Here is a 13,135-nt window from a genome sequence, read left to right on the forward strand (position 1 = left end):
TTCTGTCAATGGCAGAACATGCAAATTTGCACACAGGAGAGAACGTCTGTTTTTTAAAGATAGCTGTGAAGTGCTGAGTTTGGAACATGAATCTTAAGATGCAAAGTTGTTGCTATAACTAGTTACATACTAACCATTTCATATCCTACATGTAAGTACAGCTTTTATATGAATGCATACAGATGCATCATCAACACACGCCAGTTAGTTACTAACTCCTACAGAAAAGTCTGTGTATCTGTAAATATATTTAACTCACATGATCTGGAAGTTTTATGCCTCTTATGGTTACATATAAAGTTGATGGGTAACGATTTCTAGGACATCTTGCCCACCAGTCATAAACCTCAACAACATTTGAATGTGACCTGGTCTTTGGAGGTGGGTAATACAATTGCAGACGGAGTTTTCCATCAATGTTTAGAATTCCATTTGCACCAACAAGCTGGGAGAGCAATTAAAAAGAAAAGAAGTGTTACATTAACACAAAATTAATAGAAGTCTTGGATTTTAGAGTTTATCTTCTGGTTGTTTACTATATTAGAAATAATCTACTTCCCATCGGGGAAGCTTATTCCTAAAAGCTATAAGGAAATAAGCATGTATTAAATAACCCCTTCATCAAATCACTAAGATTAAAGCTTAGTTCTTAAATATACTTCACATGCACAGTGACAACATCCAGTAGGTGGGATGCCCTCTGCAGTCTCACTGACTTTTTTGTTTTAAATACCACTTGCTGGAATCACCCAAATCTCAAATGACTGTAAATCCACGAAAAGCTTCTTCCTGCCTCCTCACCCACGTAAGTTTGAATTCTACAGCAAAGGGCATAGGTAAGGCTTTGACTCAGAGCAGATTTTCTTCCCCTTCTGTCTCATGGCCTCAGAACAGAAGATACATGAAAGCATTAACTCTTCCGAGAGAAGAGTTCTCTTTATTGATCTAAATAGAGTTAGAAAAATGAATTCCTGTTACTGATTAAAAATCAATACATGCTGTTAGAAAAAGTCAGAAATTAATGCTTGTGTTTTTCTTTCTGTGTACCACAGAAAGAATCCAGGAACTTCTACTTTGACTGATAGATGAAAGGATAGATATAATAAAGAATAAGTAATGAAGAACAGGTCGTAATTTTATTTGTATTTATGAGCTTGAAATTCATCCTTCCATTTGCTCAGAAGTAGGCTGTGTTGAATGCCCAGACATACACCCAGACAGGGAATACCACACCCCTGATTTTTGCAGATTCATGTTGGGAAGTGTCGAGAAGATGATCAGTACAGAATGACCTGGAGGTCCCTGTGCTTTCTCCTAAGCTTGCAGTGCATTTATCCTCTCCTATATGTCTCATGCTGTGGACTGTCAAGATCTACCATCCAAAGGGGTAGGTCAAAATGTACAATCCTCAGGCAAGTTAGAGCACATACCACCTCGTTAGCTCTCACAAGTCCAATTTGGCACACTCAAGTCTCTCTAAAAAGGAGAAAAAGGTACATGATGTGTGGGCTAAACTACCTGTATCTCATTTCAAGCTTTGCATCTAAAAATGACAGTGATTTTATTATCAGGTTAGGGAGTCTTTCCAAAGACCAGACAAATAAAAATGCCATTACAATACAGCACAGCCGAGGTACATAAATCAGTAGATTTGTTTTTTCCTTTGCAAAGACAGCTCATGAAATTTTTTAAAAAGTAAATCTACTCTTGATATATAAGCAAAATTCTTACACATCCTATACTTTTTTGAAAAAAATATTTTTCTGACAAATGTATTCCTATGGATTTTATGTGGGGAAAGGAGAGGGAAAAGAGGGAACAGACAGGCAAGAAAAAATTTGATTTTCATCTCTGTTGTCTGGAAATATTCAGAATTGTTTCACTACTTCATAAAAAGCTAGGTTTTTAGATAATTTAATAAGAAATATTTATATTTTTTGTTTCTTCCTTGAAATATTTACAATACCTTTAGAAATGCCCAACAGATTTTTCGGAAACCACGTTCCTGAATTTGTGCATCAGAGTTGGCTCTCACTTCATCCATACTTAGGAAATCAAGGATCTGCAAACATTAGCAGGAATATAAGTGTACTTCTGATGAATATATACTTAGTATTAATAGAAAACACTGATAAAAATATGCTAGAGGTGATTCATTAAATTAAAGAGATTTCAATTTTAGGCAAGTACAAAAACAGTACTTCTTCCACACAAGTACACCATTAGTAGTAACAGAACCTTTTGCATTTGCCTGATGACTATATATGACGTATTTTAAAAAAGAACATAAATCTGGTCTTAAAAAAAATATTTTCTTCCTTTCTGTCTCATTAGAAAAAATTCATGTGTAATTTTCATAAATCCTATGTAGTTCACAAATCATACATATAGATAATAAATCCTACAGCCAGAACCAGCTGTAAATTAATCTAGCTGAAAATGTTTGGTCAAAAATGGTTAGGTCCTTTCCTAACTTCATCAGTTGTGCCCGCAAGATTCTTCATTTTTCTGGTCAGGCCACAATCTTCTCATATTTCCTGTAATTCTTCCAGTATATCATTCTATCTTGAAATTTTAACTTCAAAAACTACACTGAAATCAAACAGCAGGCTTCCAGTGTAGTCATACTTTGGCTCTCCATTGTTAATGTGATTCCCATGATGAACCTTTACATTCAACTGTAATTACTTTTGCGCTAAGTAACCAGGGACTCTTAATTCTATAAGTGTGTTCATTTATGAGCATCAGAGAACACAAAGAAACATAAGGTGATATTGTATATACAACGTATATGAAATATACATGATATATACATTCTTATAAATACTGTAATACTTGAGCTGAAAATTACATTGAATATATACTCCATTTCTTTCCTATAAACACAACCATATTGGGGGTGAACTAATAATTAATTTATGAAAAATAAGAGAGAAGCAGATGTCTAAAAAATTAATGGAAAACAAGGCAACAGCTTGTTCATTGGTACAAGAGGAAAGAGGTGTTGCTACAAGCAGACAGACTCCTTTTTTGAGTTTCTTATACTTAAACTGTTTCGAATTTCAAGAATGTGGGAAAGAAACTGATAGCTTCTTTATGTGGTGCCATCCCTCCTGATGGAACAATCTAGAACAATCTTACAAATCTTTTCAAGTTCATAAGTTTCATGAATTCATAAGAAAGCTTTCTTCCCCTTACTGCTTACAGAACAGGTTTTTTAGCTTATAAATAATAGCAATCACCAATACTGCTTTTTGATATCTCCACTTAATGCTGTATCTTAAAGCTCTGCTATTAATTCAGTATAACTGAAATAAGACATCTGAATAAGCTAAACTTATACTGTTGAAGAAACACAAATGTAACACAAAATCATAACAAGCAAAAATTTTAAATATTTAATCTTACCTCAAAAAACAGAATTACCCGAGGGCTTTCTTCAGTATTTTGAATAAAATAACTAAAGCGCTCATTAAATATTACTTGCTCCTCCCATTCTGGAACTGTTGATTTAAACCGTCTGAAGTCATATGGTTGCGTCATAATAGGAAGAATGTGCTCTATTTGTTCTTCTTCATAATAAGATGAAACTTTCCTCTCACTGTTTGAAAATTTCCAAACAGTTATAATTGTTATAATTCCTTAAATAAAACGAATCTCAAACAAAACAGTAATTTAAATTAGTGAAAACAAATACAAGATACCATTTATTTGGTTTGAGAAAAAAATCTAAAGCCATACAAAGGTTAAGGCAAATGAACATAGAAATGCAACAGGCTGAATTGCAAAACCCTAGCAATCAAATTATTATGACCAACTTTATTCCACGGACTCTTCCAGGATCACTATGCATAAGCAGGGTTGAAATCTGTTTTTGGGATTCGTATGGATAATGAGAATGGAAAGAGGCAACTGAAGTGATTAGAAATACAGTATTGTATTTCTAATACAATTAGAAATACAATAACGACCTTGCAAGCTTCATGCTCTGGGGTGGCCACATTGTGGCTTTTCAGTACTTAAAGAGGACTTATAAAAAGATGGGGAGAGACTCTTTACTCAATCAGATAATGACAGGACAAGGGGGAAGAGTTTTAACCTAAAGGAGGGGAGATTTAGATTACAAGTTAGGAGGAAATTCTTCACTCGGAGGGAGGTGAGGCAGTGGAACAGGTTGCCCAGAGAGGTTGTGGATGCCCCATCCCTGGAGGTGTTCAAGATCAGGTTGCATGAAGCCCTGGGCAACCTGATCTAGTGGGTGGCATCCCTGCCCATGGATGCCCATCTTTAAGGTCCCTTCCAATCCGAGCCATTCTATGGTTATTTCTGTATTACATTTTCTAGAGATTAAAAAAAAAGCATTTATAACAATCACAGACAACAGATAGTTTATTAAAAAAAAAAAAAGTCACCTATGATCCTTCTTGACATATAAGCCACTTCTTTGATCAACGATATGAATTTTAACCATAGGATGAGATACCAGGAGATCAGTTTTAAGTCGATCAGAACGATGGATATAAACTCCCAATACAACATCATCATCAAAACCAAATTTAGACTGAACTGAAACTTCTGAATCCTTCATTTCCTCATTGTTTTCTGCAGTAAATCCTGTGTTATCTTCTAGAAATAGTAACAAACAAGAACAAAACAATAACCACCAGAAGTTACTATGTTCTGCTAGTGGCAGTTCAAAGGAACAAAAACACTTTGTATTCCTTTAGCAATTAATGGTAAAGTACTTCATATGTTCTTTTTTTAATAGGTTAAAATAAAATAATAAAATTTGAATGATTGAATGCATAGTATATATGCATTATATGCCTCATACAACCTATTCCTATTAACAAACATTTTTATTTAAAGGCAGAGGTCTTTCTCTTAATCAACAGAAGTTCTTTGCCAGAAAGACTTAAAATTCATGCAGTTCAGTATCCTGCTCTGGACTACAGCCTATGGCTATAACTTTTTTAAAGAGAGAAAAAAAAAAAGCCTGTATCTATCAAGCATTGGCTAAAGAACATCCTGATTTAGAAGTTAAAATAAGACTACCATGCTTAATAGTTATCAAAAGACCTATTCCTCATGAATTTGTGTAACATCCCTTTAAAAAAAAGTCATTTCTTATTTTGGTCTCTGCACCATCTGAAGAAATGAGTTCTCCAATTCTCTAGTATATGTTGTGTGAAAAAGTATTTCTTACGTTTAAATTGAGCACCGCATTAAAACAGTGGTGATACAGCCTTTACAATGTAAATAAGAAGTTAAAAGTGATGAAATAACAAAAAGGCAATTAGAATATGCACTTAAGTAATGAACTGTGAAGTTAGTAGATATATAAAATATTATTCTTAAAAGACACTTGTAACCACAATTCTAAAGTTATCTCCGGTAAAAGAATTATCAAGATTTTGGATAGATACATCAAATTAACTTCTGTTAAAAATAAAAAAAGTATTAGAATTGGAAGCACAAAAATACAACTAAATAAACTTTAATAACTTCAACATCAGTCTCAGTCACTTTCATTAGTACTACATGCAAAATATTTAAAAAAAAAACACAAACAAAAACAGAGGCTAAGATAAAGCAGCACACCATTCTAACATTTTGCTGGCATACCTTTTTTAGTTTTCTTTTTAACCTTCTTTGCTTTTGTTTTCTGTTTTTCCATGCTTTCCTCCACATTCTGTCCTTCTGATACAAATTGCCTTTCCAATGAATGATTTTCATTGCTATCTTCTGGGTGATGCTGTAGCTCAGAAAGGGACATTGCACTGAAATGTAATGGATTACTGTCAGCAGTTGCAATCTACTGCAAATATGAATACAACTGTTTGTTAACATCATTAATACACCTGAAACTTCATCTTCAGTTCTCTATCATCTGTGTATCTTGAAAATACACACAAACACAGCTCCCTGGAATTAGTCTTTTTCCAATCCAAACACTTTCCTGTGTGCATGCAGAACTATTCATTTGAATAAAGCTAAGTATATAGTTTTTTGCTGGATTGGGGCCATCACTCATTACCAAGAGAACATACTAAATGGTTGAGTGGCTTCCACATAAAACAGACATAAAATGATATTTTTTAAAAAGTTATACAAAATCTGTAAATTTTAATATTACTCTCTGCGTTATGAAACACTATTTAGTAATTATTTCCATAACAGAATTATCCATTTGTTCATCATTTAGAAAAATTGTACAGGCAAAAGCTCTCTGATAAACTATACTATGTGTGTATGAATTTTCAGCAAAGGTTTTCATATTGTTTTAAGGTAGTTTATCATAGTACCTTGTTTCAGCTTCACAAAATCCTGTGATTTCTTTTTTCTTTTTCTTCTTTTTGTCAACTTCATCATTCAGTGCAGCTTCATGGCTTTGAACAGTGGAGGTAAATTCAGACATCTGTTCTTTAAGTTTCATTCTTATTTTCTTTTTAATTGCATTTACCTCTTCCTCAGCCACATGCAGCTGATAGGCTTGAATTAGTTCTTCTTCCTCTTCTAATTCAGTTACATTTCTCACTTCAGTCAAGGAATTTTTAATCTTTCTATCACCTTCTTGATGAGGTACATCTGTTTGTGATTTACTTTTTGTTTTTTTCTTTGGAAAATCATTTATCTTTTTTTCAAAACTCTCCAGTTTAGCTTCATATAAATTGTCCTCCTCATTAAGTTGTTCTTGTAACAGTGATTTCTTTTTCTTCTTGTTAGACTTTGGTTGCTTGTTTGCCTCTCCACTAACAATATCATTATTTATCTTCTCTGCAATTGATGCTTTCTCTCTCAGTTTATTTTTTGTAAATCGGGGACTCTCTTCTTCAGGTTTATATGTGTTGTTTATAATTGCTTCATCATTCCCACTTTCTTTAGTTAGATCAATATTAGTTCTAAAGGTGTCAAGCTATGAAGGAAAAGAATATAAAACATACTTGTAATAAAAATTACGTTCTAAGGATGAACATGCTACTTTTTTTTTTTAAGCAACATTACACAAAGCAAAAAGCAAAATGAAATCAAGGGTCTAATAGTTTTCTTACTTAAAATTAAGAAGTGAGAGATTGAAAGACAAGATAATTTGCACTGAAAATAAAACAAACAAACAGAAAATTCTGTTTGGGCACTTCACCTTCAGTTTATTTTCACTATGTTTTTAAATGACTTATGTACATCCATGAAAAAAATCCACAAGTCCACTCCATAAGTATACTGAATGCTTTACACCATGAAACCCTCAAAGAAAATGCATAGCATGAAAACCTTTGTTTAAATGTTTAAGAACATTTAAAGTACAAGCTAGAGACAAACGTTTTGATAATTAAATTATATTAGAAAGAGTTAAAACCAAAAAACTGATTCCAAAAATATATATAAAGATAAAAAAACACGTTAATCTTAGTTAAATGACAAATAATCTAAAAAACAGCCTAGTAAAACTAGCAGAGATTAATCTCAGTTAATACATTTGTCTTTGTACTCCTTGTGACTACTTTTAGTGTTTTTTAGAGAACATGTAGTAAACTTTCCTTCCTCCTTCAGGTGCCTTTTCCTGGTTTACTAACCAGCATAATTACAAACAACACAGCAAGTAACTTATGCCCAGATCCATAAAAAGCTTGATGCACAGATTGCTGTTCCTTGATGGAGCTTCTAAAAGTCACCGTGGTTCATTTACTGTATTCTTTTAAAAAAAAAAAACAAAAAACAAACAAAAAAAACCACACAACTCTGGAGTTTCCATATGAAACATTACAAAAGGACTTTAAAACACAAAGAATGTGCATACATACACATAGAATGTATACAATCTTTTCTTTGCCGAGACCTTCTTCCTTCAATAAACATAGCCAGCTTCTGCTTCAAGCTAGGATTCTCTCAGTTACAAAATCACATTTGTCTCAAACATTTTTAGAAAGGGATAGTATGCGTACAAGAATGTATGATCACCAAAATGTACAAACTTACAAAAAGAGAATAGAATACTTGACGTGGACAGAGAGTGAAGTTGCAGCAGCAATCACATTTTGGAGGATCGTGACTTTAAAATGCTAGCCTCTGAATAATATTCTGTGACTAGGAAGAGTATACTCATTATGCAAGTCAACTGCCTCCACACTGTACAACCAGAACTATGTGAGCCTGTAAACCTTCATTACTATCTTGTTTTTACTCACATGTGACATTCAAAGAGATAGCATGGAGAGCAAGGAAAGTATTGTAACTATTGACAAATGAATAAGCAGAAGAAAGAAAAAGTTGGAATTACATGAGTAAAAACACAGAAGGGAAAAATCACAGAAGTTTATTATTTGTACAGGAAAATCGTCAAATAAAAGCAGCATGACAAAAAAAAAAAGTTTAACAGCTGAAGTCTGAAACTAGGAAGTTGTAAAATGCACTAACTAGAATTACTCAGTCTACATATTAAACAACACTATCCTAATAAAATATAAAGAGACAACAGGCACAAACTGAAACACGGGAAGTTCCATGGAGAAACATTTCTTTACTGTGAGGATTACAGAGCACTGGAACAGGTTGCCCAGAGAGGTTGTGGAGTCTCCTTCTTTGGAGATATTCAAAACCCGCCTGAGTGTGATCCTGGGCAATGTGCCTAGGAGGCAAGATGATCCTGCTCTGCAGGGGGGTTGGCCATGATGATCTTCAGAGGTCCCTTCCAACCTCAACCATTCTCTGATTCTGTGAAATGAGTGAGTGTCTAGAACCTAATTTAAGCATACTTATCAAATATATCAGAAAAATCAAAACCCATTCATGTAACTTTTCAGTAGGTGTCTTTATTTTTAGCTCCCCACATCTAAAAATAGTTTAAATTATCTCAATATGAAATCATGAAAAGGCCTGTCTTGTACCATCACCTTTTTTTTTTTTTCTGAAATAGACTACTAACATCCTTTTTATTCATAAATCAATGATTTATGTGGAAGAACACATATAAATAACTTGAAATAGAGAATGAAGTAAGGGAAAGAAAATAGTATTTAAAGCAATGAGCTCTGCAAAACCTGAAAAAAAATAAAGTAACATTAATAAATTATCCACCTCCTCTTCCAATAGGCTTTAACTGCAGAGCATTTGGAATCTAGGTTAAAAAACACCAACAGTTGTTAAGACAAATCAGCAGCCATAACTAAGGTTATGCTCTTTTTTTTTTTTATCATTAATGCATTAAGCCCTGTACTGGGCTTACATGGCAAGGTTTTGGTAGCCGGAGGGCTCTGTGAGGGGAGGGGACTCTGCAGAGGTGGCCTCTGTGAGAAGAGCCCAACAGCCGACCCATGTCAAATCAGAGCCAACTCCAGCCAGCTCCAAAAGGGACATGCTGCTGGCCAGAGTCGAGCCAGGGAGCAATGCTAGGTGGGCCTCTCAGAGAGCAGATTTAAGGAAGGGAATAAACTGCTGCACAACAGCAGCTAGGAGAGAGGAGTGAGAAAATGTCAGAGAACCAGCTCTACCTGCAGACCCCCAGGTCAGCGCAGGAGGTGCTCCAGGCAGGCAGCAGCAGTTCCCCTGCAGCCTGTGGAGAGGCCCCTGGTGGAGCAGGCTGTCCCCCTGCAGCCCATGGGTCCCACATGGAGCAGATCTCCACGCTGCAGCCCCCCCATGGGTGGAGGAGCCCCCGGTGGAGCAGGTGGATGTGGCCTGGAGGAGGCTGCGGCCCATGGAGAGCCCCCGCAGGAGCAGGCCCTGGGCCGGAGCTGCAGCCCGTGGAGAGGAGCCCACGCAGGAGCAGGGAGTCTGTGGGGAGCTGCCGCCCACCCGTGGGGGCCCCATGCTGGAGCAGTTTGCTCCTGACAGACCCCATGTCACGGACCCACATTGGAGCCATTCTTGAAGAGCTGCTGCCTGTGGGCAGCCTCCGCAGGCTCAGTTCAGGAAGGACGGCATCCATGGGAGGGACCCCACGGGGAGCAGGGGCAGGGAGGGACTGTGAGGGAGCGGTGGAGACAAAACATTAGGGAGCCCTCATTTCCCTGTGCCTCTTGGTGGGTGGGAAGTAAAAGAGGGTTGCAGTTGTTTGTAGTTTGCTTTTGGTTCTCACTGCTCTAGTCTGTTATCAGTTAGCAATAAATTACATTAATCTCCCTAAACTGAGTCTGTTTTGTCTGTGACAGTAATTCATGAATTATCTCCTTTGTCCTCATCTGAACCCACAAGCTTTTTTTTTTTCTCCTATTGTATTTTTCTCCCCATCCTGTTGAGGAGGGGGAGTGAGAGAGCATCTGTATGGTGACTGGCTACCTATTGGTGTTAAACTACAAGCCACATAAAGTGGAATTCATTGAGAAACCCCAAACAAACAATAACAAACTCATACCTGACCTGCTTGAGAGTTTCTAAAATAACTTTGGCATGCAAGAATCATTTCCTAAAACAAATCTAGTTGTTGCAAAATCCTGCTTGAAATATTTACTAGAACCTTTTATTTATGATGCCTACAAACAAAAATATTTGTCCACAAAAATACAGTACACAGTCACTTGATTATAGGAAATTTACTTTTCAGAACAAAAAAAAACCACCAACAAACAAAAAACAGAATCTCCTCATAATGAAGGAAAATACAATCACAAACTGCTGCAAATTCCAGGAACATTAAAAGATGCAAGCAACACAAAGCTGTTTCAGGACTGTAGTTGAAACTAATTTTTCAGACACAGCCTGTGCGTTCTTAATTCAGACCACGTTTTCTATGCATACCATTTAATTAAATATAATAATTAAAACATTATTTGCATCAGATTGTCTTAGGTGGAGACATGGATAGATATCCATGTCATAGATCCTCCATCTGAAATGAAGGGCAAAAGAACTAAAAGCAATCACCTGTTCGTAACACACTTGAACTGAAAAAACAGTTAGAAAAAACAGTTCAGCTGCAAAAGCTGAATGACAAGGCAGACCTTTCACTGACCATAGCTGACATCTCCATCTCCATTCCTATCCCTTCATACCTATCAGTTGTGGCTTGGAACCCATCCTGCCCTACTGTCGTGGCTTTTCCCCTTCCAGTCATTCTGCTTCTTTTCTCTCCAGACAATGGGCACACAGAGCATAGCAGGCAAGAGGTCTCTTTACCCTCACTTCTGACATTTAAAATCACAGCAGCCTCCTGCAGTTCCAAACTCAGGTTTCAAGGAAACAGTGGCCTATGACAGGAAGTTTTATTACTTCAAGAAAAGCAAGGTTTAGTAAGGACAAAAGCAACAGCCTGGAACATTTCCATTGGAAACACACTCTCAGCCATGACCTGTTTCTGGTCAAACCTGGGAAAACATTTATGGCAATTATGTGACACAAAGACAACCACTGCTGAAAATTACATGTTATTTCAAGACATGAAACACTACACAATTAAGTTACATGAAGTGAACAAAACTGTAACAGAACCAAACAACCCCCTCCATCTCCTCTTCTCCCACACACATTTATTGCTTACTAAGAAAGCTGAAGCTTTTACAGAAATTTCTACCAGAATGCAACCAGCATGGAAAATATCAACCTGAGCTCTTACATCTTTGCCAGACATTAAGGAAATACTCAAAATGGTCTTTGCAATATTTCAATACAGGTTCTTCTCAAGTTCTTAGTGCTTCAGTACTTTGGCAGGTTTAAGTTTACAGCTTCACCAAAGCCATAAAGTTAGGCTTTCACACTGATACTAAAAATGCTTCTTAATTTGCTTGTGTGCCACCAGCTTTTGCTTCAGCTCACCATGACTATACTGCAAGTGTTTCTGGCCAACTCCAAGACAGTAGTGTTTTACATGAGAATCTTCAGGAATAAAAACCAGTTTTAAAACCAAAGTAAGCTTAAAATATGAGAGTAATACATAGTTGCATTCTGTATTATAACTCTAAGTTTTGTATACAAGTATATTCAGAGTAGTTACATTGTAAATACATGTACAATTTTGATATTCCAGAAAATATCATTTCTATGTCTTAACTAAGCTATAAAAGAATGAATATTCACTTCCAACATGTGGTATGGATGCAATTGCAAGAAAAAAGATTGACAACAAAGTCTAACAGGAAAAAAAAATTAAAAAAAAAAAAGGAACATTTGCCTTTTAATCAATTTTCTTTCTTTTGAAATTCCAAACATTACAAGTCAATAATTGGGATATATAAGACACAAACATTTATTTTTCTACTCAGAAAAAAAGTTACAACATGAACCATAATTTAGAGGAATCTCACAGGCTCCATTTTTAATGAGAGGAATCTCACAGGCTCCATTTTTTCCATTTTTAATGGAAAATATGCCACAAAGATGTCATCTAACCATAAAGACAGGTTGATAAATGCATTCCTAACCTTCAAGTCACAAGCTAAGGCAAATATCTTAAAAACAGGTGAACTCCTTAATACACATGTAAAGAAAGAAAGTTCAGCACATGTAGAAATATGCTGATTACAGAGATTAAAATGAAAAAACACATTTCAAATGTTATTTAATATTTTTTGTAGATACTTATACCATTAACTTTAGGGAATGTAATGAAGTTGATTACCTAAACTCTCATTGGTTCTCAATTCACAGATGTATTATTACTCTCAAAAGCAAATACTGCTATGGCCATGATCCCAGAAGTCCATCATTCAAACTCGCACTGAAGTCAATACTGAATTTGAAAATCTTAAATCTTTTCCGAAAAACTGGAAGAAAAAGTATTGACAGACTTCAAATGAGTCCATACCTGTGTACACCACTTACTCTTTACCAATGTTACACTCCAAATAATTTTGGCATATCTCTGAAATACAAGGATCAATTTGTGGTACATAAACAATAAATAAAAGCCACATCAAAACCAAAAGATACAGGCAGAAATACACTTTATACTTTTAAAAAATTATAATTAAATATATATATATATATATGTTTGTATCTCCTTTCTACAATACATTTTCGTGGTCTTTTTCCACTAAGGAAGGCAACCAAACAAAGCTTGGCTGTGTTCAAACTTACCACAATATTCTCTTGAGAGTGGAACTTCTTTTTCTTTGATTTCTTGTTGTCTGTTAGGCCAGCATGACGTCGGAAGATTTCCTCAAAGCGAACTTTGGTTTTTGCCTTTGCCTCACTTTCAACTGAA

General features: G+C 35.6%; 1 protein-coding gene across 7 annotated transcripts in view; it reads right to left on the reverse strand.

The window, feature by feature from the left end:
• Positions 1-13,135, reverse strand: part of AHI1 (Abelson helper integration site 1) — a 93,660-nt gene that overhangs the window by 75,962 nt on the left and 4,563 nt on the right. For 5 of the 7 annotated variants that reach the window (XM_084514398.1, XM_084514397.1, XM_084514394.1 and 2 more), the window contains 7 exons: positions 13,009-13,130; positions 6,306-6,916; positions 5,626-5,780; positions 4,413-4,626; positions 3,409-3,601; positions 1,967-2,062; positions 260-445 (listed from right to left, as the gene is read on the reverse strand). In XM_084514398.1, coding sequence (XP_084370524.1) covers positions 260-445; positions 1,967-2,062; positions 3,409-3,601; positions 4,413-4,626; positions 5,626-5,780; positions 6,306-6,916; positions 13,009-13,130 — 1,577 coding nt within the window. The remainder of the gene's footprint in view (positions 1-259; positions 446-1,966; positions 2,063-3,408; positions 3,602-4,412; positions 4,627-5,625; positions 5,781-6,305; positions 6,917-13,008; positions 13,131-13,135) is intronic. The other 2 variants (XM_084514396.1, XM_084514399.1) reach the window with 2 other exon arrangements.

The sequence above is a fragment of the Aythya ferina genome, assembly GCF_964211825.1.
Source record: "Aythya ferina genome assembly, chromosome: 3".
NCBI lineage: Eukaryota > Metazoa > Chordata > Aves > Anseriformes > Anatidae > Aythya > Aythya ferina.